The sequence below is a fragment of the Amblyomma mixtum genome, chromosome 7, assembly GCF_055824585.1.
Source record: "Amblyomma mixtum isolate Tamu chromosome 7, ASM5582458v1, whole genome shotgun sequence".
Lineage (NCBI taxonomy): Eukaryota > Metazoa > Arthropoda > Arachnida > Ixodida > Ixodidae > Amblyomma > Amblyomma mixtum.
In genome coordinates, this window is record NC_143018.1 from 34587763 (window position 1) to 34611808 (window position 24046).

General features: G+C 48.1%; 1 protein-coding gene across 8 annotated transcripts in view; it reads right to left on the minus strand.

Moving 5' to 3' along the window:
• Positions 1–24046, minus strand: part of LOC149335624 (uncharacterized) — a 366902-nt gene that overhangs the window by 13715 nt on the left and 329141 nt on the right. For all 8 annotated transcript variants that reach the window (XM_089552213.1, XM_089552212.1, XM_089552215.1 and 5 more), the window contains 7 exons: positions 22326–22465; positions 20316–20475; positions 18701–18801; positions 4129–4260; positions 2499–2590; positions 2309–2390; positions 242–304 (listed from right to left, as the gene is read on the minus strand). In XM_089552213.1, the coding sequence (XP_089408339.1) occupies positions 242–304; positions 2309–2390; positions 2499–2590; positions 4129–4260; positions 18701–18801; positions 20316–20475; positions 22326–22465 (770 nt within the window). The remainder of the gene's footprint in view (positions 1–241; positions 305–2308; positions 2391–2498; positions 2591–4128; positions 4261–18700; positions 18802–20315; positions 20476–22325; positions 22466–24046) is intronic.

The window sequence follows — 24046 nt, forward strand, 5'->3', positions numbered from 1 at the left end:
AGCCGTGATCGTCGGTCTCGATGATACGCACATCATTCTCCGACGCCTTTGTGGCCGTCACACTTACTTGCACAAACATTTGGTAAATACAGGTCACACTACACTTTGACCTCGAAAGCAGCAGCACAATCACTTACCGATCTATTAAGACAACGCAGTATGTGATAGCACTGATAATGAAGCTAACAAACAAAGGGTGCCTTTCCTCAGTAGAGTTGGCTTTTAATCAACTACGACGCACCTGGAGAATGAAGTGACGGTATTCCTTGTCTGCCATGTCGAGCACATTGTTCTCCAAGTATCGCTGCGAAAACGACAAAGAAAGCATATCAGTGCTCAAAATTGTCATATTAACACTCGGAGGGATTCATTGCAAACCTGCCCTCCAACCAGTGTCCATGACAGCGATCGCTCTCGCTTCTTCGTCACACAGGTGGGTGAAAAGCTTGGTTCGTTGCAACATTTTTACAATGGCAAGGGTTACAGTCAGAACCACCTCCCCCGAGATATCGTGGTCGTCGTATGTGCGAAAGGGCATCATCGTGCATCATAGTCATATGATCAAGTCATTTCACCCACTGATTTTCACGTGACCCTGACTGAACCCCTAAAATGAGCTGGACCCCCCCAAAACATTCCCTTTTGCATCCTTTCCTCGACGTTCCCCTTGCATATACAGCTGGCTGTAATTACTTTAAGCACCCTTTCAACTTTTAGACCGAAAGCACTATTTCACTAGTAATCCTGAACAAGAGGTTTGCCTGAAGCTTGTCAGGTACCTGCAGAAATAAAATATTATCGCGACTGGGTTTCGAATCGGCGGAGGCGCGAACAGAGCAGCTTCGCTGACCACTGCACTAGAGCACTATGCTATCACGCCTCTATCTATCACTATGCTCTAGCACTATCTAGCACTATGCTATCACGCCGATCACGCCTCGTGTCAAACTGCCACATACTCGCAATGTGCGTTGCACGTCGTCGTCGTCCATCAACTTGCGCAAAGTCACGAAAGCAAAGCAAATGCGCAAAACTGGCTCCCTTGGTCAGTGGACACCGCAATCGCGTTTTGAGCTACGTGGCGGTAGTGAGAAAGAGATGGGCGCTGCTTGCGTTTGCATTGACAATAGGTCACTGCTGGTGTTGGCGTCAATTGACGTTGGTGTTGACGTTGTAGACTCCGTCGATTATCAGGAAATAAGAGACGCATAACTGGCCCCCTGGGTCGGTGGACACCTCAACCGCGCTTTCAGGTACGTGGCGGCGGTGTCCACCTGCAAAGACCTGCTTTCGCACAATATTTCGCACTTAGCAATGCTAAACCATCGGTAATTATTTTTCTCACTTATTACGCAATGCAAGGTAAGGAGAAATTCACATACCCAGAACAAGCCGCTAGCATCAAGAAAAATAATTTGCGGCCACCTGCAAAAACGAGACAAGCTCCCGGACGTATTGCCTTCTAGCACAGCCAAGATGCGGCAGCGACGTTTCTACCGCGGCCCGTCACAATACGAAAGCGCCCATTCTGCCTCCCACATGGGACAGGCCCGTCTAGCTACCATGGCTTCACGGAGCCCACAGCCAGCTACGCAGAGCCCACCAAAATCAAATTCTCATTGACCAGGAGGTGAGCGTCGGTTGTGAAGTACAATTATAACCAAGGAGTCATCGTTTATGCAGGAGAATGTATCTCGTGCAGTTACCTCAGTAAAAAAAAGTCCATTTGGTCGTTCATTTACAGTGAAGTATGCCAAGGCCAAACTGAGGTTGTGAGACGCAGAGAAGCCTGAACACAAAGGTCAAAGTTACAATGTTATGCTGAGGCTCCGCAGTCAGGAGATAGTCATCTAAGGGATCATAATTCAGAAACGTCGCAGGCAGCCGACGTCTATATTATAAACACGCAAAAAAAAAATCGGCACATTCAATGCCAACAATGGGGCTCTAAATTTCAAGCTGAAAGTCAAGAAAAAATTTACAGGGCGATCAGATATCTGATGCGACAATTACGCAAAAGTAATCGGATTTGCCCTCGACAACTGCTTTGACGCTTTTACTCTAACGATTGATTTTACTATAAGCCGAGGCTTCATATACGTGACAGAATTTTTCTGAAGGGCGTAGGTGGGGTGGGGAGGTGATATGAAGGTGGAGGTGGATGGGTGGGAGCTGGATTGTGGGTGATGGTTCTGAAGGATGGAGGCTTCATTCTCCACAGCTACAGACAGACGCCAGCATTTCCGCATTGTGACACAGGTACCGCTTTCGCAGTAAAAAAAAAAGCGAGATTTTATGATGTCTCTACCTTGAACCTGGTGAGGAACTCCTGCTGCCGAGTGATGTCCGTTGCCAGGATGAGGCTTCGAATTTGTTCTTCTATTTCATCCCTGCAGGGAAAAAAATCGCACCAGAGAGGAGACAACAGATTATTTGCAAATAATGAACAAATGTAAATTGACGCAGGCATCTGTCTGTATTGGGCGGAACGCACTCACCAATCAGACCTGGCCAGGTGATCGAAAATCCCAGACTGACGCAGGCAGGACACGGCAGAACGCCAATGGTGGTTCTCTAGCACCGAAAAATTCTGGGCAAATGCAAAACCGGAAGCAGAGGATAATGAGAATCTGCCGTTGCACATCATGCGAAGCGGCCACTCGTTATGAAAGAATTTCCGCAACCTAACGAGGCCAGTGCACTTGGACATAAATGTAACAGCTACAACACCGCGTGTCGACGATAGATTGAGCAAAAAAATGGCAGCCATTAAACTCTGCCAAACCGAGTTTCGCGTAGCAAAAGCTAGAAGCGGCTTGCCGCAATGTTCGAAGATGTAGTTCACTTATACGTGCGCTCCTCAGCGGGCTCTCCTTCCTCCATAGCGTTTAAGTACAGCGCACAACTCTTGCCATATATACCCCATACCTGACGTAACGACTGTGAAGTGAATCACGTGACACAACGTGATTACCGCGTGGTTTTCTTACTGCTTCTGCCGACAACTTGCAAGGTCAAAGTTCAAGGTCAAATGTCAAGGTCAGAGTTCAAGGTTAAATGTGGTCGAACAGATGGTTGGGTATATGTGCATAGCATCACTAGCCATGACTTATCCCAAGGTCGTTTCAAGGTCATTCAGAGGCTCATGGCTAACCGCGTCCCAGCCATAGTAGTGTAGCTTTCGCTAAAAAAAACGTCGTCTTTCATAACATGCGAGCTACCCAACAGGCCTCTCCACACTTACTCTCATGGCACAAGTTCTCGGGCAATTACTCCCGAATTGTTCCAAGGTAGCTATACATCCCAGAAAGATGACCCCATACCCCCCCCCCCCCCCCCCCGAAAAAAAAAAAAAGAAATCATCCTCCATAGCATGCCAACTACCTAACCGTTAGCCTCTCCGCACTTACTCTCATGGCAAGAGTTCCAGGGCAATTACTCCCGAATTGTTCCAAGGTAAAGTTATACTTCACAGAAGGAGGAACCGCCCTCCCCCCATTCCTCTTCTTTTTTTGTCTGAGTGCGTCCGTGTAACGCGAACCACTTTTCCTCAAAATAACCTACTTACAGCTTTAGTCACATCCAATTTAAGACTGCAGTGGAGCTCCGCCCACACTCAGGACCACCGTACACTCCGTTGTCAGTTTTTTTTGGTACCTAAACAAGAAGCTAATCGTCAGACGGAATTATAAGTTCAATAATTTTGATGCTTCTGGATTTTCTGATACAGCCAGCCAATAAAAAGTGGATTTCTTCTATTGTGATTCGTTGTCAGAGATCACAGAGCGTTGTGAAATGTGGCTCATTGATACCAATTGCCATTTTTTTTTCAGTTGTATCCTACTATAGTTGTGCTGCTTACAGTCTTTTTCATACCTTCTTTCCTTTCTTTCTTCGGCGTTTTCTTTTCTAAACTACACAAACAATGCAACAAGGAGTCTTAAAGGTTTTGCCGAACTTCTTGACCTCTTTGCTGCGCACACAGATTAGCACAGGTCTTCCTTTCATGTCGACGCGATTCTAGGAAAGCTTGGCAGCAGAACTTCTAACAAACGTATGCGCGTCGAATCGGGCCGCAAGGGGGCGAACTCCCCTCAGTGGTAGACGCAGGCGTTGAGGGGAACTCACATTGTAAAGTGCAGCCAGGTGGTTGGAGGTAGCGATAAGGAACGGTTGGTTGACCCCGGGGTGGTCCAGGTCATGGGTGACAGCCGCAATCAGCGACGCCATCGCCTCCAGAGGGGTCATGTGCTCGCGAATCTGCGCCCAGATAACACACAGCATCAGCCAGCGTGCAGGCCGCCACCTAGCGGCGACGCTTCCAGAAGCAGAGCTGAGCTGGTACCAGTTAAGCCCTCGGCCGAATGCATACCGTTGCTCACATCTAAAAGCAGCTTGTAATCGCCCACAGTCACCGGGCGATCTGTCCTCGCTTCGGCGAGCGCGGCTTTGGCCGCTTATCTGTATTTTCAGCAGCGTCCGCTCTGGCGGACGCAGTTGTTGCTGCGACGCGCGTCTTTCCTTTTTTTCTTTCCTCTGATCATTTAACTCTCCTCTATCTGCACGTGGCAGCGGTGGTGGCTCGGCTGGAGCCAGTAGGCAGGCCCGTGCAATTTCCTTTTCATCCTTCTCGCAGTCACAACAACAGTCACCGCTATAACGTACTGCCGGCTATCACGAACTTTCCCACTTGCGGACCGCTTTGCATTGTACACAATGCGCGTAGGCTGTAGCCTTCATCACTCTGCGCAATTTAGTCAGACCAAATGCAGGTACAAGAGTCCAAGCACGGAACTACCTAGCATCCCGGGATGACTGTCAAAACTGTTCCCTACACTTACAGGCCGCATCAAGACCGAGAAACGAGAACTTTCGCGAGACAGTCAGTTGTCCAGAATTGTGAAAACTCGGGCAACTTGAACGTTACTTGCCTGAGTAAATTCATACGCAACATTCAGCTCACGGAACGGTAGAAGCCAACAGGAGTCGTCGCAATAGAGATAGAAAGCCACTGAAGCAGTACGCTCCAGCTTTGAGACGAGTAAATTGAAAAACAACCGCTAATTCGCCGCTCGCGTTTTGACTCCAAGCTAAAACAAAGACTGCCGTGCTCTCCAAAAGACAGATCCCCTAGCTGTCACGCCTCTGCATACGCAGTCGTCGCCGCAAGTCGCCTAAAAACTTCCCACGTTTGTGTGACTAGAGCCACGTACGAAAACATCCTCTAAATCTGACAGCCTCATTTTCGAGGGATTAATTAACCGGAACGCGTCGAGTGTCACAAAAGAGTGGCAGGCGCGCGCGCGCCGAGCGTAGGAGGAGAGAGTTCTGCGAGCACGAAAGTCATGCCCGGGTTTCGATCGACCGTACAACTACGCCTAAACCGACTCTGGGAAAGTGCAATCGCAGAAAACAAACGCAGCTATGCGCACTCGTTCCCGGCTTGCTATCGTCTTTCAAAATCGCCTACAAGCTCCCACTACCATCTCCCACACCTTGTCACGGAAGAGCGAATACAAACCGATTACTAGAGAAAAAAATAATAAAGCCAGTGGCGCCTACACTCTGAAAGAGATTGAATTTCAATTTACATGGAGTAATGCCTTGATCGCAGTCCCCCAGATTCCTTGAGCGACAGCTCCAAACGAGAATAGAGAGATAAGAAGGAAGAAGATTGAGAACGAATGAGATAAGGAGCGGCGCATGTGACCTTGCCTTGCCTGGCTGTCACCGCCCGCACAGCGACAGTCCCGCGCTATCAGACGCTGGCGTGGTGTGAACTCTCGATATTTCTGGCTTGCGAATTGTTCGCAGTGCCAGTCGGGGCTAGTTCCCAAGCGTCTACGGCGTTGCGCAAAACGTTGCGTGAGTAGCACTATCCTGCCGCGGGCGTTTTCGAAGGCCGTTCAAGCGTTGAATGAGCGCCCATGTGCACCTTACGGCTGACGTCAGGAGTGAAACAAAAGGCGACGAGCGAATGATTTTCGACACCTCTGAAACGCGCGCACCCCCTTTTTTTAGAAATACTCCGGACACAGAGTGACTTTTCAAAAACCGTCGGTTTCTTCCTGGCGCGACAGATTGCGTGCAATTTAGATGGTGTCGTCAGACACGCGAGGGAGACAGCGTAAATATGCCAGCAAGCATGCCGCCAGTAAAGTGAAATGTGACGCTATCGGAAGCGGCGTAGGAGTTTACTTCGACAGCTCTAGGCGCCCGTCCCATTTCAGCTTCGGCGGCAATGCGGGTTGCGAGCGAGAGGTTTCGAGCCAACTTTGATTTCTGGAGATAGTAGCGTGCAATCAGTATACGTATCTTGATCAATCGTCTATGCTGTTTTTTTTTTCAGCGATGTATTTACTTGGAGCTTAGCAACCTTTGAGAACAACCCGCTTCTTCGTGTTATTATCTCAACATCTTCTCCACGTGGGCACGCCATTTTCACCATCGGCACAACGCAGTACGATGACAAAACCGCCGACCTAAAAGGGTCACAGAAGGTAAATCGAAGTTGGTTGGTTGGTTTTTGAAGAAAGGAAATGGCGCAGTAACTGTCTCACGCATATTGGTGGACACCCGAACCGCGCCGCAAGGGAAGGGATAAAGGAGGGAGTGAAAGAAGAAAGGAGGAAAGAGGTGCCGTAGTGGAGGGCTCCAGAATAAATTGGAAAAAGAGGTTACTCTAGCTGAAAACAGCTGTAGAGCCACTGAGCTTAAGACCGCCACGCAGCAGCCGAAATATATGTGTTCCCGCCGGCCTGCAAACTGTTTGTCGACGCGGTTGACACGGTCGCGCCGACGAGTGCCCGCGCCGAAGAGCTAGCCGGGTACGCCTTACGTGAGTTACAGCGCGCCGGCAGTCTCGTCTCGGTCCCTTTGAAGGATCCCCGCCGCGAGAAACCCTAAACGGCACTTGCACCCGCACCGCTTTTCGGGGGAGCGCTCCTTTTTCTTTTACTTGTGCGTGCGTGCGCCGACTCCGCGTATTCACCGTGAGGGAAACGGCGCCGCTTCTGGGCGACGCGCGGGAAGCCGGGAATACGGACTGTGCCTGGTCGGTGTCAGTGGCGCGCTTTCCGAACGCTGGCCTTTAGGTTTCTTTTATGCGAAGCATACTAGCCGCACAACCGAGCTCTTCCTTGCTGCACCGCGCGCGGCCGCGTAGCTACCACTTGACCTACATCGGCGCACCACGTGATATGACGTCACAACAGCTGTGAAAGCTGGGGCTCAACTCGTGCGCTCGCTTGCGGACGCGCAGCCTCCGCCGGCGGCCTAACTCCCGCTCCTTCCGCTAGGGGCGCTGACGTCACAACAGCTGTGAAAGCTGGGGCTCAACTCGTGCGCTCGCTTGCGGACGCGCAGCCTCCGCTGGCGGTATGCTTCGCATCCTAGGCTTAACCATAAGCTAAGCCAGGCCATTTTTTCTTTAAAGCAACGGGCGGCTTCCGCGGCGGCATGCCATAGTTCCTGAGCTGCGCGGACAGATATACGCCACAGCTACGATTATTGCCCGAACTTGCGGCCTAACGGCGGCGCCGAGACGATTTTTCTTTTGGCCGTGCGCTTTTGTTTCCGCTGGCTAGGGCCGCTTCGAGGAACAGAGGGCAAATGACGCGTCTGTTTGTGTGCTTGCGTGTATTCCTGCCTCTTTTCGTGAGCGCAGTGCGACTTCCTGAGGGGAAGATACTCTGTTATGGTTTCGTTGCGTTTTGCTTGTGTTGTATCTTATATCAGTCACGTGGGTCTCGCTGTAAGCACTGTGGGCCCGCCTAAATACACGGCCACAGGCAACTGTTACGTCACGAGGGGGCCGGACCAATCAGCGATGAGCTGAGGGGTTAAGAGGAGATGTTGGCGGGAATCTGGGGGTTCTCGCCAGGAGCTTTTGACCGGGAGAGCTCTGGCGGCTCCACTCTCTTGTTGCTCTCCCTTTGTTCGATTCTGTCTTCACTGTACCACCATGCTAATCTCATATGTATAAAGCTTTTTTTGTTTCTACAACGAAAATCGTCGTCATCGTCCTTCGGGCTAATGCCAATCACAAGACCGGGCCGTAACGGCAACGAGACGGCCTGACCCCGCTACGCAACAGCAAGCGAGGAGAAAAAAAGTAACAAAAGAACCTCAACTACAGCTTTTGTCAGCTTGAAAAAGGTGAAAAAAAAAATGGAATACAAATAATGCCACTACTGGCAGTTTTCGCAAGCAAAATGCGGAATGCGGTGATGTCAAGCCTTTTTTGCGTGGATCCCCGAGGTGAGGCTACATTGCCATTCACTCCCCAACGATGATCAGGGAGTCCCTGCTCGGTTAACGTCACGAGTATGAATCGAATCGAGAAAAAAAAAAAGTTCCTCACCTTTTAATTCGATTTTGTCAGCAACAAACGCGTCTTTAGCCGCAAAACACACACCAACATAGGCACGAAGAGCCATACAAGCGATTTTTACTGAAAACAAAAGTTGGACGGAGTTTTCATCTCAAAAGATTACCTGTCAACTTGGCGTAGAGTGGCGTGAAAACGACATTACACAAACAAAAAGTTCTAATATAAATAGAATAACAAAATAGGTCGATGTCATAAGTTCTGTGCAAACGCGCAACTTCTAACAGCGTTTGACATGATGCTGTTTGAAGAGCCCACCATCGAGCGACATGTGACGTAATATAGACACGCCACGCCGCGGCGCTTCGCTCTGGCGCCAGCGTCTAATCCCTAGCGTTTTCAGAATCTCTGTAGAGATTTTGGCCCGCTGAAACCAATCTCCATTACAGCTTCACCGCAGAGTTGTCTATGACAGCGTAGGACACGGGTAACCGGCTCATTACGTCACACTGCGTCAGTATATAGTAACTGCGACGTCATCGGTGGAAATTACTGTCCACGCAGTAAAACGTGGTGTACACCCTTTGTCAAACAGCACAGGGGGGCTTGCAAGCAAACCCCCTGGGCTTCAGGACAGCACATCTGCCTCTCGGTGGAGCAGTGCTAAACACATGACCGAGTGTTTGGTGTCATCAGACGATGGCGTAAAACTGGGCATATTTGTTCCTTTCTGACAACTACGGAACGTGATCCCAGCATCGAAGAAAAAAACAGCAAAATACGCCTCGTAAATCCTACTCAAGCTATTTATATCTGCACGCACAGAGCTCGTTTTCATGACGTTCTCGGAAGACTAACAATAGGGCACATGCCTCTGCCTCAAGGGTCTCTTGTGTTGAACTGCAACCATCTGCTAGCAGTGTAGAGATGTTGGTCAAATGTTTAGGGGAATCCCCCAAGGTGGAGTAGATTTGTAATAAGGGAGTAATTACTCATTTGCATCCACCCGAGCGCAGCCATACGGCTACAAAGGAAAGCTATAAAGCTTTCTCAGAAACTTCGTAGTTAAAGAAAAATTCGTAGCCTTTGTAGCCGTATGGCTGCGCTCGGGTGGATGCAAATGAGTAATTACTCCCTTATTAGTGCAGAGATGTCCTTCTAGTTTTAAACAAAAAACTAAATGTATACTGGGGAAGGAAAACCTGTGCCTCATTCGGCTACATTTACCAAGTACACATCCCGTTCAACCCAGAATTTATACACGTCGATGAACCTTTCACTAAAACCGTACAAATTGTTAATTTCTTGGCAACAGTAGCGTCCTTTATAATCACACTGTTCATATCTTATAAAATCGCCCATAAATTGACTTCTTTCTCAAGTCTCAGAGCTCAATCTCTATTAGCCATAACTTAATCACCTTATATTTGACCTACTGTGGCCTCTGCCTTTATTTTATTGTACAGCATACTTCCAACATCTGGACAAGCTTTACTAATGCTAACAGAAATAGTTCCACGTTGTTGTATCTAATTGTACTTTGCTTCCTACATTTTTTTCTTTATTGCTGTCCCAGCATGCTTTCGAATTAATCAGTTTTTTTTTTTTTTTTGGCACCAAATCATTACTTAAGGTTTCGGATTTACTTCGCAGTCTTATACCTGCTTTGTGAGTTCATCGTTCCTGGCAACGCATTTCTCACTGGTGTTTCAGTCTCAACAAAAGTTCACGTAATTGCAGTAGCCCTCTTTGCAATATTCCGCCTGGAACCTGTCAGTAGTTCTGAATGAACAAAATCAATAGTTCGCAGCTGCGCCATGAAACCAAACTACTACTCCTAATCTCGAACGTATACTTAGCTCTCTTAGGCAGGAACGAACTTTTCGGAGGGCCGACGAGAGATACGGTAAAGTTTTCTTCCCTACCGAACGGCACCAACGCTCGTGTGAGGGTCCATTTCTCTCCGAAATCCAAGCCCGACGCAGTTCGCTTCACTCGGCAGCTCCGACAACTGCGCCCACTCGACACTAAGCTGGCCCCTTCCCCTCCCAGCCCACCATCCACCTACGCACGGACGGCGGTTACAAGAGCGCCCTTTACGACAGTTGTATTAGCGTTTGTCGCCAGCACTCGTTCATTCACCCGTGCAAAAAGATTTGGCCCGGAAAGCGCTCGCACATACTCAACTGTGATGGCACTGTGTTCAATGAAGAGAGAAGACAGCCAGCAGAGACCGTTTCCGCAGCGTTTACTTTCTGATTAAATAAAGATAGTGAAGCAAGGCAGAGAGCCCGACAGTGATGAGTAAGGAAGTACATAGGCGTCAGTGCGACTCGCAAAACCGACTTCGCGCGGCTAGGAGAGTGAGCCGTGCGCGAGACAGTACTCTCCGGGAAATAAATGCGCACGCAAAAACGAGCCAAACGCGACTGCTTGAAAAAGGATCCAACGAGGGGCCAGCATGCGGACATTTTCCCCAGAGGGAGAAGTTAGCTCCGGCGAAGTGGAAACGTATTTGGCTCGAGATTGAATTTGCAGTCCCTCGCGGGGTAGCCACGACGGTTGGCTCGGGATCTAACGAGAACATGATTGAGAGCGGCGGCGAATTGTGAGCGTCTAGCCGAGAGGAAGAATGTTTAACGATGGGGGAGGGGGGTGTTGTTTCTTTTCGCATTTATTTTGGCGAGCACGGGCGAAAGGGCGAAAAATTAAGCCCTAGCGCTTCAGAAAGGCTAAAACAAAAATCTGTCTTGCCCACCAAGAGCGCAATCTCAGTGCCGAATATTAGAACGAATAGCACAGTAAACTCTTTTATTCGCACCACATTGGCGTTAGTTGACGTCAGTGTAGCACGTATGCCCTCACGTACCCGCGGAGCCCGCAGAAGTCGTGTGCGCCGGAAAAACGCTTAACACTGGAGAGTTTCATACAAAGCGTTGGGCGCCAATTGCTCTTCAATATAAGGGAGATTAGAGGCAAACCGGTCAAACAGCGAAAGTGTTGTGTACAACTGGATCATTTCTGAAGTTTGGTGCCTTAGGCTGCAGTATACGCTGCGGAATTTCCCGCGAAGGAATGCCGTTAACGGGAGGTGGTATGCAGCGAAATCTTTTCTGTCTTGTCGTGTTAAGCCCATTGTTATGATAATCCGTGACATCCGAAAAAAAAAAAACACGCCTTCGCTTCTTCTTTTTTTTTTTTTTTACAAAAACCTATCCCTTTCTTAGTGCTCTGAAAACGTTCGACACATAACAAAGTGTTTCTCAGAGTTCTTCTCAGAGCACACATCGACGACACAGTTAAGGACGGGGATTACAGGACAGGGCGCTGGCGAAACACTAAAAAAATGGCGCACAGTAGATGAAGTCTCACTGAAGCGGAAAACAGAGCCTTTTTAGGACATCGTTACCGCATACCGGCAGGAACAGCGCATGCGCACCTGGTCCCATTGGAGCCATTTGCGAAAGCGCTGTGGAAGCCTGGCACTAGCGGTGTACGGTAAGGCTCTATGATAAAAGGCTGTAATGAGGAGAACGGCACGTGCACCAAAATAAATCGGAGGGGAAGGAGATAGGGACAGCGCAAGCCTGGCCATAAATGAAATAAAGCAATTACCACGTGCGTCACAATTAGGAGCCCATGAGCACAAATGAAGCGACAGCTATATTCGGGCTCAAAAAGCTACAAAAGAAAGGAAGCGGGAACATATTCGGGAAATCGGGAGCTAGGTTTAGCAATACAACGAAACGACACAAGAAAAAAAAAGGCAATCACAGACAAAAGAGGAGGACGAAGGAAATGGGGAGACGCAAGCGAATACAGGTGGGCAAAACCAACAAAAAAAAGCAAAACACAGAGCCATGCGGGCTGAAAGAGGCAGAGGCGGTTAGCAGATAACTCCTCCCCCTCATCGTCCTTCTCCTCCTTGGGCGTCGCTGTCTTCGTCGCTAATTAAAAATCACCCGGGCGTGCCGCATCGGCGAGACGCGGTTTATTAAGACGCCCCCCCCCCCCCCCCCCCTTACGCTCCCAACAGCCTTCCCTTCATTCCCAAATCCCGTACATGCGCGTGCGCGCATCCCATTTTGACCCTAGCTTTCCTCAAGGCATCATGGCTGCTCGCCATCACCCTCCCTCCTGACACGGCATCAAGGCTCAAGCCGCCAAGGAAGATCCCAGTTTCCCGCTTCCAGGAAAATCCCGATAAGGACGAATAAAAAGGGGCTGGAAGCAGGGAAAGGCTACGGTGGCGGAGGGAGGTGGGGGGGGGGGGGGGTTTTGCACGCGGTTAATACAAGAGCTGGAGCATCCAAAAACACAACCGGGGAGTGGGAACAGGCAGACAGGGAGAGAGTGACGGGAAAGAGTGTGATCGAGCGTCGAGTCTCAGCCGTTCTTATTCATTCTGTTTAGCTGAAGATATGTGCGCAGCTAGGCAGATTCGCGACATGCGGGCCGGCTCATATTAAATAGTGTCGCAAGCCTGCTGAAAGCAGTCGTGTCTTGCATTGCTAGAAATAAAAAAAAGAACGGGTTGCTTTGCGGCGCGACGGGTTTGCTTGCAGCCGCTGGTAAGCATCCTCCTGCATCGAACTAAAGGTCACGTACGCGGGCGCTGGAGTCGTTCGGAATAATTGTGAACCTAGCAGCCCCAAGACAAGGAGCGATGCAATCGCAATGGAAGCCGTCAACTGTAACGGTGGACGGATGGAACAAGTAAACGCTACTAGCCACTCAGGCTATGGGAACAAACAAGTTTCGTCAAGTTATGTGCAATATGTTGGTGAAAGTGTCAATAAAAAAATGGAAAAGAATCAGAATAGAAACAGCGAAACCAACGAAGTAACTGCCCTAGTTCGAAGTGAAACAGCAGCAGCATTCATGGGCTCCTCCTCACGCCAAAAGCAAAAACAGGGACGCGAAAACAAACCCCGCTGCGGCTCACCAAGAAAGCAATTTACGAACCTTATTAGAAAGTTCGGCATAGAGCTAACGTGCACAGCGCTAGAGTATACCGCTTCAGCGAGCCGCAAAAACGCATCAGCAATGGCATCGGCAAACACGGTAAGGGCCATCCATCCGGAGAATTTTCCTTTCTTCAGGTTTGGTAGAGATTTTTCGCCTTCCACAGCACTTTCATCACTGGGCCTGCAACCACTCTCATCTCGACGAAGGACTGAGTCTTTAAAATTTTTGTATTGCATTATTAACTCTTTCTGCCGGACCTCTGCAAATGATTACCTAACCCCTGCTATACCATCTAAAACTAGAAGTCACCACAGCCTAAACATCACGCCTTATTTTGCCCGCACGGACACTTTTAAATCCAGTTTTTTTTTCCGCGTGCAATCAAATATTGGAATTGTTTACCCGGTTCTACTCGCTCTCTTCCTTTAGAGCTGTTTTTAGCGGCTATTGAATAGTTTTTTCGTTTTTCTTGTTTTCACTCGTACTGTTTCGGATGTTTGCCATTGTTGTGCTCCATGTTTTCCTAAACTGTTGTTCACACCCACCCCTGCAATAGCCCAATAGGGCTGCAGTATGTATAAATAAATAAATAAATAAATAAATAAATAAATAAATAAATAAATAAATAAATAAATAAATAAATAAATTAGAACACAGAGTCATGCGGGCTGAAAGAGGCAGAAGGAGTAAAATTACACCAAAGAGTTTTCAAGGAATCAATATAGAGAACCGAAATTTTCCGTTTCTTGCCCAATCGCTGAAGTTTGCAAAGTGCTGCAGGGAAGAAGGGACAGAAACAGGGATTTTAAGTTTCCGCATTTCACTAGGAAATAATTGAGGGAATTTTCGGCTAAGAGATGGAAAATCCCCATGACCGTCTGCGCATGCGCATTGTAGGCTGCCGGCGGCAGTACGCTATGACAGAACTTTGTATCGCGCGGCGGCTGCAGCATTATTCCGCGCTTTGGATTTAGGCGAACGCAGTACACTCTAAACAGAATGGCGAAAAAAGGGTTAGGTTAGGTTAGGTTAGGTTATTGGGGTTTAACGTCCCAAAGCACCTTAGGCTATGAGGGACGCTGTAGTGAAGGGCTCCGGAAATTTCGACCACCTGGGGTTCTGTAACGCGCACTGACATCGCACAGCACACGGGCCTCTAGAATTTCGCCTCCATCGAAATTCGGACGCCGCGGCCGGGATCGAACCCGCGTCTTTCGGGTCAGCAGCCGAGCGCCGTAACCACTGAGCCACCGCGGCGGGGGGAGAAAAAAAAAGGGAGTAAGCTGTCCTCTAGTGCACACTATTTTATAAAACGGTGTGCGCTAGATGGACGGAAGGACCAGTTACTCCCTTTTTACACCCATACAGGCATATTCATGTGTTAGAGTGTACAGACGCGAAGAGATCTCTGGCACGCCTTCCAACAGACATTACCGCGCGTTGTTCGCTTCGTAATACGGCGCCCCGCTCTTCAAACTTTCCGCAAACGCAGCTCCCACGACAGTCGGGTGGGTGCGTTATGTCGCCTTCCTGGTTTGGTTTATGGGGTTTTAACGTCCCAAAGCGATTGAGGCTATGAGAGACGCCGTAGTGGAGGGCTCCGGAAATTTCGACCACCTGGGGTTCTGTAACGTGCACTGACATCGCACAGTACACGGGCCTCTAGAATTTCTCCTCCAAAGAAATTCTAGCCGCCGCGGCCGGGATCGAACCCGCGTCTTTTGGGTCAGCAGCCGAGCACCATAACCGCTGAGCCACCGCGGCGGCTGATGTCGCCTTCCTATCTCCCCTCTTAGTATGCTTACGTTTGCGCTCTGAGACGCCGAACGAGACAATGGGAACTCCTGCGACGTCACCTACAGACTTCAGCTATGCGTGCTTTTTGAAGCACACACTTGGTTTGTTCATGTTGCAATGTGTTACGATGCGCTGCGCTCCTTACAGCAGCCCCTGACATCAGCGCGCCGACTGTACACATGTTAGGGGCTAGTTTACGACATTTTCCGTGAATGTGCTTACTCGCGATTATGACGTTCCCATCCCGCTCGTGATATCTCTCTCTCCTTTCTTGTACTCTTGCGCTCAGCCACACGACGCCTTAAACACTCGGGGATCGCTTATAGATCCTACCGCTATTAGAGAAACAACAAATACGGATGAGCTAACGCTCTAACGGACAGATACGTATAAAACGAAAACCTCCAGCAAACAGAAAGGTTCGCAAAAGCGTCGAAATACGACGAATTTCAAAAATAAAAGGAATAGAAACACCTGAAGCTCCAAACAGGTTTGCAGAGACAGATTTTCTCTCCAACAAATGATCCTGCACAGCGAGAAAATTTGCAAGCTAGTCCAAATTTTAGACGAATCCCCCGAGGTGGAGTAAATTTGCAATAAGGGAGTATTTACTAATTAGTATCCACTTAAGTGTAGTCATATGTAAAAAAAAAAAAGCTATACAATTTTCATAGAAACTCAGCTAAAGAAAAATTCGTCCTGGTCCGGGGTTCGAATCAAGGACCACCGCCAGTCTGGGGTCGCCGCTCTACTAACTAAACTAAACATGACTTTTTTTCTGATCAAAACCAGGAAACTAAGCAGGACAAAGAATTTTTCGTTTACTACGCACGGCAGCGCTTGGGCGTATACTAATTAATTAGCAAGCTATTGACGGAAGCTAACGCACAGCTGGCTAACACAAACGTCAGCGTATACAAATACAGAAACCAGAGCGAGTTCTGTGCTAGCCGGGGGCCACGCATCAGCCTCCAACGCATACATAACGCACACAAGTTCTGCAAGTTGTCCCTAGAAGAACGTAGGGAAGTATGCACCGTAGCGCCGCAAAATAATTTATTTCACAATAGTGCAGACTAGTATTCGGGGTCTAAGCACCCCAAAGACGCACACCCGTCGATAGAACAAGGCACGATGCCAGCGAAGTTTCGCAAACGGACGGTTACAAACATGTTCCCAGCTTAGAACTGCTTATTGGCGAGCACTAGCACACACGCTACCTACGGCCACTGAAAAATTAAAATAATTATAATATTAAATAAATCGTGAAAATTACAGTCGTCCAGCGCGTAGGCCTGCAAGTGTCGACGAGCCAACGTGCCCACTATACAATAGAGAATATTCAAAATTCCGCAAGTGCGCTTTCCCACATAACTATGTTGCCAAAAACAAGATGGCCGACTTCGCTATAAAGCAACAACGTGGGCTACAGGACAGGCGCTAAAGGTGTGGATAGAATGTAAGAAGCGTATTTTGAAAGAATCATGCAAAAAACTAGTCTTTCTTGCTTTGTTTCCGCTGGAAACGCATGTTCAGCCATTCTGTTTTGGGCAACATTGTTATGCGGAAAAGCGCACTTGCGGAATTTTGAATATCCGCTAGTACGGAGACCATCGAGACAGAATACATGTACATTCGCACCCCTCATACATCCACGCGCAAAATTGCAGGCACCTTTTTCAACGACGAGGCGTGGGCCTTTCTATACACAGGCCACACGACAAGCGCCCTCCCACTTCCTCCTACGCACGTTACAAAATCGGCTCACAATCGCATCGCCCCCGCGAATCGACCCCGCTATTGCGAATAAAACGGCCATCGAACTTTGCGGGCGGGTTAATACTGGGCTAAAGATGGATGACTTCGAAAAAAGGACGGAAATAGAAGCCAGTGCTGCTCAGAAACCGGCACGAAGCACATGGACCACCTGGAACAGGTGTGACGCATTCGTGAAGAATGCGAAAAGACTCTCCCACCTTCATCTGTCGAGGCGGAATACAAGCCCGCTATGAATTGGGAGCATGAGTACGGGAGTGGCGTGGGACGGGGCGTAGGAAGAGCTTCTTCGCAGTGGAGTTCCAGGTGTAGAGGGATTTTGAGTATCGACTGCGCGTAAACTAGCACCAGGGTAAAACGTGGGATAGAATATGGATCGTAAATCTGCGTTAAAGCGCGAAGATTTTCGAGCAAGCAGAGAACATGCGGAGGAACAAGGAGTACAAAGACGCTTCGCAGCTGAAAAGGTACGTCCGAGAGGAGATGGAAAAAGAGACGGAAGAGGGCATTGGAAGGGACAATGTCACAAACGTGGCAGAAATAAAATACCAGCAGAGGATTGGCAGACCATTCATCACTGCATTACTCTAAATGGAACAGGGAAATCATCATCATCATCAGCCTGACTACGCCCACTGCAGGGCGAAGGCCTCTCCCATGTCTCTCCAATTAACCCTGTCCTTCGCCAGTTGCGGCCACCGTATTCCCGCAAATTTCTTAATCTCATCCGCCCACCTAACTTTCTGCCGCGCCCTGCTACGCTTGCATTATCTTGGAATCCGCTCCGTTACCCTCAAGAATCAGCGGTTATCTTGCCTTCGCATTACATGCCCTGCCCAAGCCCACTTCTTCCTCTTGATTTCAACTAGGATGTCATTAATCCGCGTTTGTTCTCTCACCCACTCCACCCGCTTCCGATTTCTTAACGTTACGCCTATCGCGCCGAATTATGACTTGTCTTCCCGCCGTAAGCTAACACGACTAGCACTTTTCCATAAATTGTATCACCATTCATCGCTTCAACGCGATTTTTTTTTCAATCGCCATCAGCCTTCTTTCCGCGGCTCTACCATCCGCACAAAGTTAAACGCATCGCGTGTCGTATATCTGCATTGGCGAAGTAATTCATACCACGCACTATCACAGAGCGGAACAATTTACCAGCGCGCATAGCCACTGAATCTATCGTCTCCACATTTCTCGATCACATCCGCAGCGACATAGGCATTTCAATTGTTTTTTTAGTTGCTGTACTTTTGCGATTACCTCTGTTCTGTTCGTGCCTAACATGCACACTGCAGTATTTTTCATTTCCGTTATGCTTTATCGTTTTCTTTAAACCTATAATTTGTATTATATTATCTTCTATCGCCTGCTGCTTTATTTACTCTCAGGTGACTAATTATTTTTCCGTGTTATACCTAGCCTGGTTATTGTTCCTTCGCTTGTTAATGACGTTCCTTATAGATGTTGTTTTTTAGACTGACCCCCCCCCCCCCCCCCCCGCCCTTATATGTAATACCATGGAAGGAGGGCCTTTAGGGGTGTGTTGAATATATAAATAAATAAATACCACAAGGAAAGCGAGATGCAGTTGGAATGGGAAGCGTATAAAGAAAACAAAAGACTCGCCATCCTTGAACCCTCCATATTTTCGTGTCTTTTTTTTTCAGTTTTCAGTCCAGTTCACTTTATATGCGCGGACACGATCACGCTGTCAGGTCACAAAGGGAAAACGGGCTTCACTCTGGCCCGAGCCTATTTTTTGCGAAAAGGCAAAAAAAAAGAAAGATAAGAAACGAGATAAAATAAACGCGGAGGCGAACTTGCCTTGTCTTCCAGGAGGAAACAGTGCATGGCTTGGGTGACGTCGGCAGCGTGCACGGAGTTGTGATACGGGTTGTTGCTATGGTAACCGGCGTCAATCAGGCCTGCGTTACACAAAAAAAAAAAACAGATGCAGTCACGCAGGGATGCCAAGGCTTTCACAAAGGTTTCCACAGATAAAGTCACAAAAGCAAAAGCCAGAGCACAGCAGCGAGGAGAGTAACTTTAGTAAGTTTTGACCGGCACGTACTTCGTGGCGTCTATTGTGAAACTCTTCCGTGTGCAGTGATAAGCGGGGAGTCAAAACTTCAGGCCAAGCGAGGCTCAACAAACACTAGGAGCCAGGCCTAGTGCTAAGTTTCATATTTGAAAAAACTGCTCGTCCTTATACTCTGCACAACTCTCCGGGATCTCAGAATACAAAGAAACTGTTTTTTTTATCAACTGGTAGAGCCAAGCTATTTCGTTCAAACAGAAGAAAAAATTTGCCGCGGGGAAGCAATCTGGGGAGCTTCGTAGACCTGTAACTCTAAGAGGGAAACATAACAAAGTAAAACAATCTGAGAAATTCGGTGTCTGTTATTCTTTTCTGGTATTCCTACTCGTGCGGACGTTCCAAGGCATCCATCGCTACTCTGCGAAAAGGGTTCCTTTTTTTTTTTTTTTTTTGGGGGGGGGGGGGTGTCGCAGACTCTATTCCGAAACGTTGCAACGTTTGTGACTGCAACAATGGGGGTCTTTCCTGTATGTGCTTCTTTATATAATCCGTGCCCTTCATAATTCGTGGGCATCCCCTACATTTCGATTGCAAACAGGTTATGAGGCGTTATGTGGGTCGCGCTGCGGGTTCGGGCATCTTCATACATAAGGCGAAGTGCTCACCCAAAAAGTTTTTGTATTTCCTCGCTCAATCCTCCCCTCCCTCATAATTTATTACCTCAATAAGAAACGGACAGTTCAACGCATATACATAATCCCGCTAACTATGCCTCCTATGTGTATAAATTAAATGTTCATCAAAAAAATTACCCAAGACACTTTGGAAATTCTAAAGTGTGCTTGGCGAAAGCCTTGTGGGCAACTCACTGCCGCTTCCCCGAACCGCTTGGCGCGGAATCACTGGGCCGCTTCGGAGCCATGCGTCTCACTCACTCGACTGCAACGAGACGTCTGGCGAAGGAGCGGTGGTGCAGCTCCCACCACCAACGCGCGCTCGTTCTACCGCAACTGTGTGACGTCACGGTTGCTATGCACAGCTGCGCCCCCCACCGGCCCGCCGGTTGCTAAGGACGGGAGGCGGTTGCCCCGCTGCGCGGAGGGGAGGCCACAGTTGGCACGATTCCAGCGCTCGGACGGACACCGCGAGCATAAGCCATTAAAGGCTTTCGCCTTAATATACCTCAACTGCACCCTCATATACTGCAGCAGCTGGTTATTAAAGGTTTTCACAAGTTAAGTGCCGTACAGTGCATTTAATTTCCTCGCGCAAACAACGCAGCAATACATCCGTTATCCAAAAATAAACTGGCTCGGCGCCGCAAATAAAGCGTGAAATGAACAAAGAATAATAAGCGGCATTCCTTCGCATCCAATGCGCGGGGCAGCCAATCGTACTCACTGAAGCAGTGCCAGACGCGCACGGCGTCCAGGTTGAAAGTGCTTAGGAATCCGTACTCGTGGAACAGGTGCACACACAGGAGCGGCATGGAGCGGCCACCCGAACACGCGTCCAGAGCAAAGGTGTTGAACGCCCACTTGTCCACGCGCGCCAACAGACGCTGCACACACAGAGAACGAAACAGCTTTTAAATGTTGCAACACAACAGCGAGTACGAATAAGTGACATCACATTTCACGGAAAACTTCTGGACGTCCAATGGGCGCCAAAAATATATATATATATTCTCCATCTACGGGCAAAACAACGATAACAAAAAGAAAAGAGCAAGACGCTGAGGCGGCGTACGAGTATCGAGCGTTAGCAATGTCGAACGAATTTGCGGCATTAGCCATATTCGCTATATCTGGTACAAATTTTTCGTTATATCCGGATATATACTTTTTTGATGCCAACGCATAGAGGGCTAGAAGACAAATCGTTTGACACCAATTAGGATGTCCTACGTCAATTAGTTTGGCCGTTTCAATTTTCAAGGAGTCACAGTTTGGGGAACCAAAGGTCTTCGGTGCAAATCCTTACGATAGACTACGCATTGATTGGACTAGTAATGTTATGCTCAATAACGCGCTGAATCGTTTGATACCACTCCGAACATTCTATGCCAATTAGGTGGTACACAATATGTGTACCAATGGTACCACTCACTGGTCCCACTTGAGTGCCTTGTGTTTCATACTAACGCGACCTTGAGTAATATGATCAGAGAGAACGTTCTAGAAGTACTCTCCATACGTTCCGGGCCCGTTTGTCAGCGCTCAACATGAACACTAATACCCAGTGTCCATGCTGCTAATTCCGGCGTCTTTTTGAATGAAATTTAAAACGATCATTTTCAGCGAATCGCGCAGACACCGCCAAATCATGGCGTCTACTTGTACCTTTAGTGCGAATATTCTGAGAAGGCCCTGTACTTGCGATACTAAAAATTGTAGCAAGCAACCATAAAGCTGAGTCAACGCATTTTTATCAATGATATATAAACAAAATAAACATGTGCGAACACTCCAGTAATACACTTACACTTACAAAGCAGCCCGAAAAGGCCTCCAGGCTCGAGTATGTTATGTTAGAATAGTCCTTCTTTTGTAACAAGGCGGAAAACTGAGATAGTTGAGGTTCATGACCACAGAACTATAAAAACAGGCACGCAGAGATTAATTTAAGACTTAATTATGTGCGTGTGGGCCTGTCACTAGGACGTATTTTTCTCTAATTTGTTCTCGGCGGCGCCAAAATCCCGACACAGATTCGATTTAAAACAAGCGGCGAAGGGTGCAATTGAAGACGAAAAAGAGAAGGACCCTAATTAACAGCCCACACCAAAAGTTTCGCCACATCGAATATGACCGCTTAACAGACGCTCCTCAGACATTGCAAAACGTCCTTGCATTCAGCCAAGGCTAACGCACAACAGAGAAATACACAGTGCGATTACACCCGTGAGTCAGTTCTTATTTTTCATGACTGAACTATAATTTCCAGCGACATCAAATGCGATATAAAACCTCTGAAAACATCGGTACTCAGATCCTATGATGCAACAGCTGGTATTTTGTTCCTCGTACAACGACATAATTAATGCCTTCTTTGCCAATATTAAAATTATATAACTACGAAACTCAACTCAACCTTCGGAAGCAGCCTCTCTAAAGCAATGCCGTTTCGATCACATCAGTTATCTGAAAAACTGCGTTCTACATTATAAGTAGATAAACTAGGCGCAACACCATAAGTACAAAGTTCCAGATCGGCAAGTTAAAAACAAGTTTATTCTTATCCTCCATTGCAGCAAATTGCTAACCATTGAAAGTCTATGAACTGGGCAGCTTACCGACTATAATGCGCTGCACTACAACGCCTGAAAGCCGCGAACCTCCCATCGCTCACAACGACGTAAGAAACAAACACTTAGCATGGTTCGAAGAGAAGCATCAAGCGGGCGCTCACCTCAGATACGCCGTGGTAGGAGTCATCCAGCACGTTCATCATGTGGCTCCATGGTTGGAGCACAGGCTGTCGTTCCCGTCTTCGGTACAGCGTCAAAAATGGCGTCGTGGTGAGGGGGCGGTCAATGCCGATGTCCAGCGCTATATCAACAACAGAACGAAAAAAGCACACCTAGAATGAAATGAGGTACCAAAAAAGCAAGCGCGAAGCGTGCTATCATATTTTGCCGACCCTTACAAAATCTACATATTTTCGTCCGCGTGAAATGACGTCATCACATGCCAAGGTAACGTTACCGAGGGTCACCGCTAATGTTGCTTATCAATTGTCACGTGACTCACTAATTGTCAAGAGGCCATGTAATCCATAGATTACTAATCCGTCTAGCATATCTAACGGGTGAAGTACAAAACTCTTAACACATGACCATGACCCGTTGCACATGCATGACCCCTCTGACTATGTTTTCATAACCTGACACCCATAATAGTTTACGCTGAATCACTTCTCACGTCATGAGACCAACCCTGCAACTTTCTCCAAAACGAGCTGTGAACCCATGGCAATCGCTTTCATGACGGCTTGCACGGAGAAAATGAAGGGCTTTCCCTCAGTAAGAGCACAACTGCAGCAAAGGAAGCTTTACAGGCAACGTAACATCATGCAATTGTGTCTTTGAAAGCGATCGAGTTTAAACGTAGACGGATGAACTAAAAAAAAACAAAATCACGATGAGACCAATGTTCACCACTCGTTAACCAACGAAAAGGCAGTCCAAACAGACGTAAAAATAAAAGATTTTCGGCTAGTACTGAAACTTAAAGCGCGATAAGTATAGACGTAACAACGTTATGTAGGCATTCGGTACTCAAAACAAAAAACTCGATACTAGTGTAAAGCGATAGTTGAAATGATAAAGGTACGTAGGACGCCGATGTTTTTTTTTTTTTGCTTTTGTTTCGAACAGCTTAAATGTCATCAGTGAGCAGAAGTAGAGGAGTGGGGGGAGCAAGGGACAGCTGAGAGATGTTTTGGAGCTTGATACCACGTAGCAGCGGCCGCACACACAACGCAGCCTCAAAAGCACAAAAAGCTTTCCGCGTGCGCCCTGGTAGGAAATATAATTGGAAGAGAAGTCGACTGAAAGAAGGAGAAAAAAACCCATTCAGGCGCTCTCCGCGTGTTCTGACCAGTTAAAGCCCTCTTTTTTGACATAGTGCGATTATATCGGAGACGTGTGTTGGCACTAAAACCAGGGTTTGCAAGCTGCTTTCCGAGGGGACGAAGAAGGCCGACAGTTGCAGACTGTCGCAAACGCTATGAAGGTTTGAAAAGAAAAATAAAATCTAGGGAGGCTTCGTGGTTCGAGAAGCGGAGGAAAGGTGGGGTGGGGGGTGGGGGGGGGGGGGGGGGGTGGGGGGGCGGCGAGAGCGAGAGCAATACAGCCAGCAGAAACTTCGCGAACTAAACTTGGGCACCCAGCACACGTAGCCGTCACGTTCCATCAATTCAGGCACGCAACATTCTTTTTCTTTTTATTTAGCCCTTCATGCGTCGTCGTTAGGGCGCATAATTTCGCCCGGCCATTCGGGCTGGGTCGGCAGCCAGACGTAGCCTGCCACGAATTGCTTTTGCCACACACATTCTTTCGGGCCACTAATTGAACCTTGGCTGGTAGTGAAAGGGATAGAGGGAAAGAGAAGGCGGGCGCGCGCGGTTAA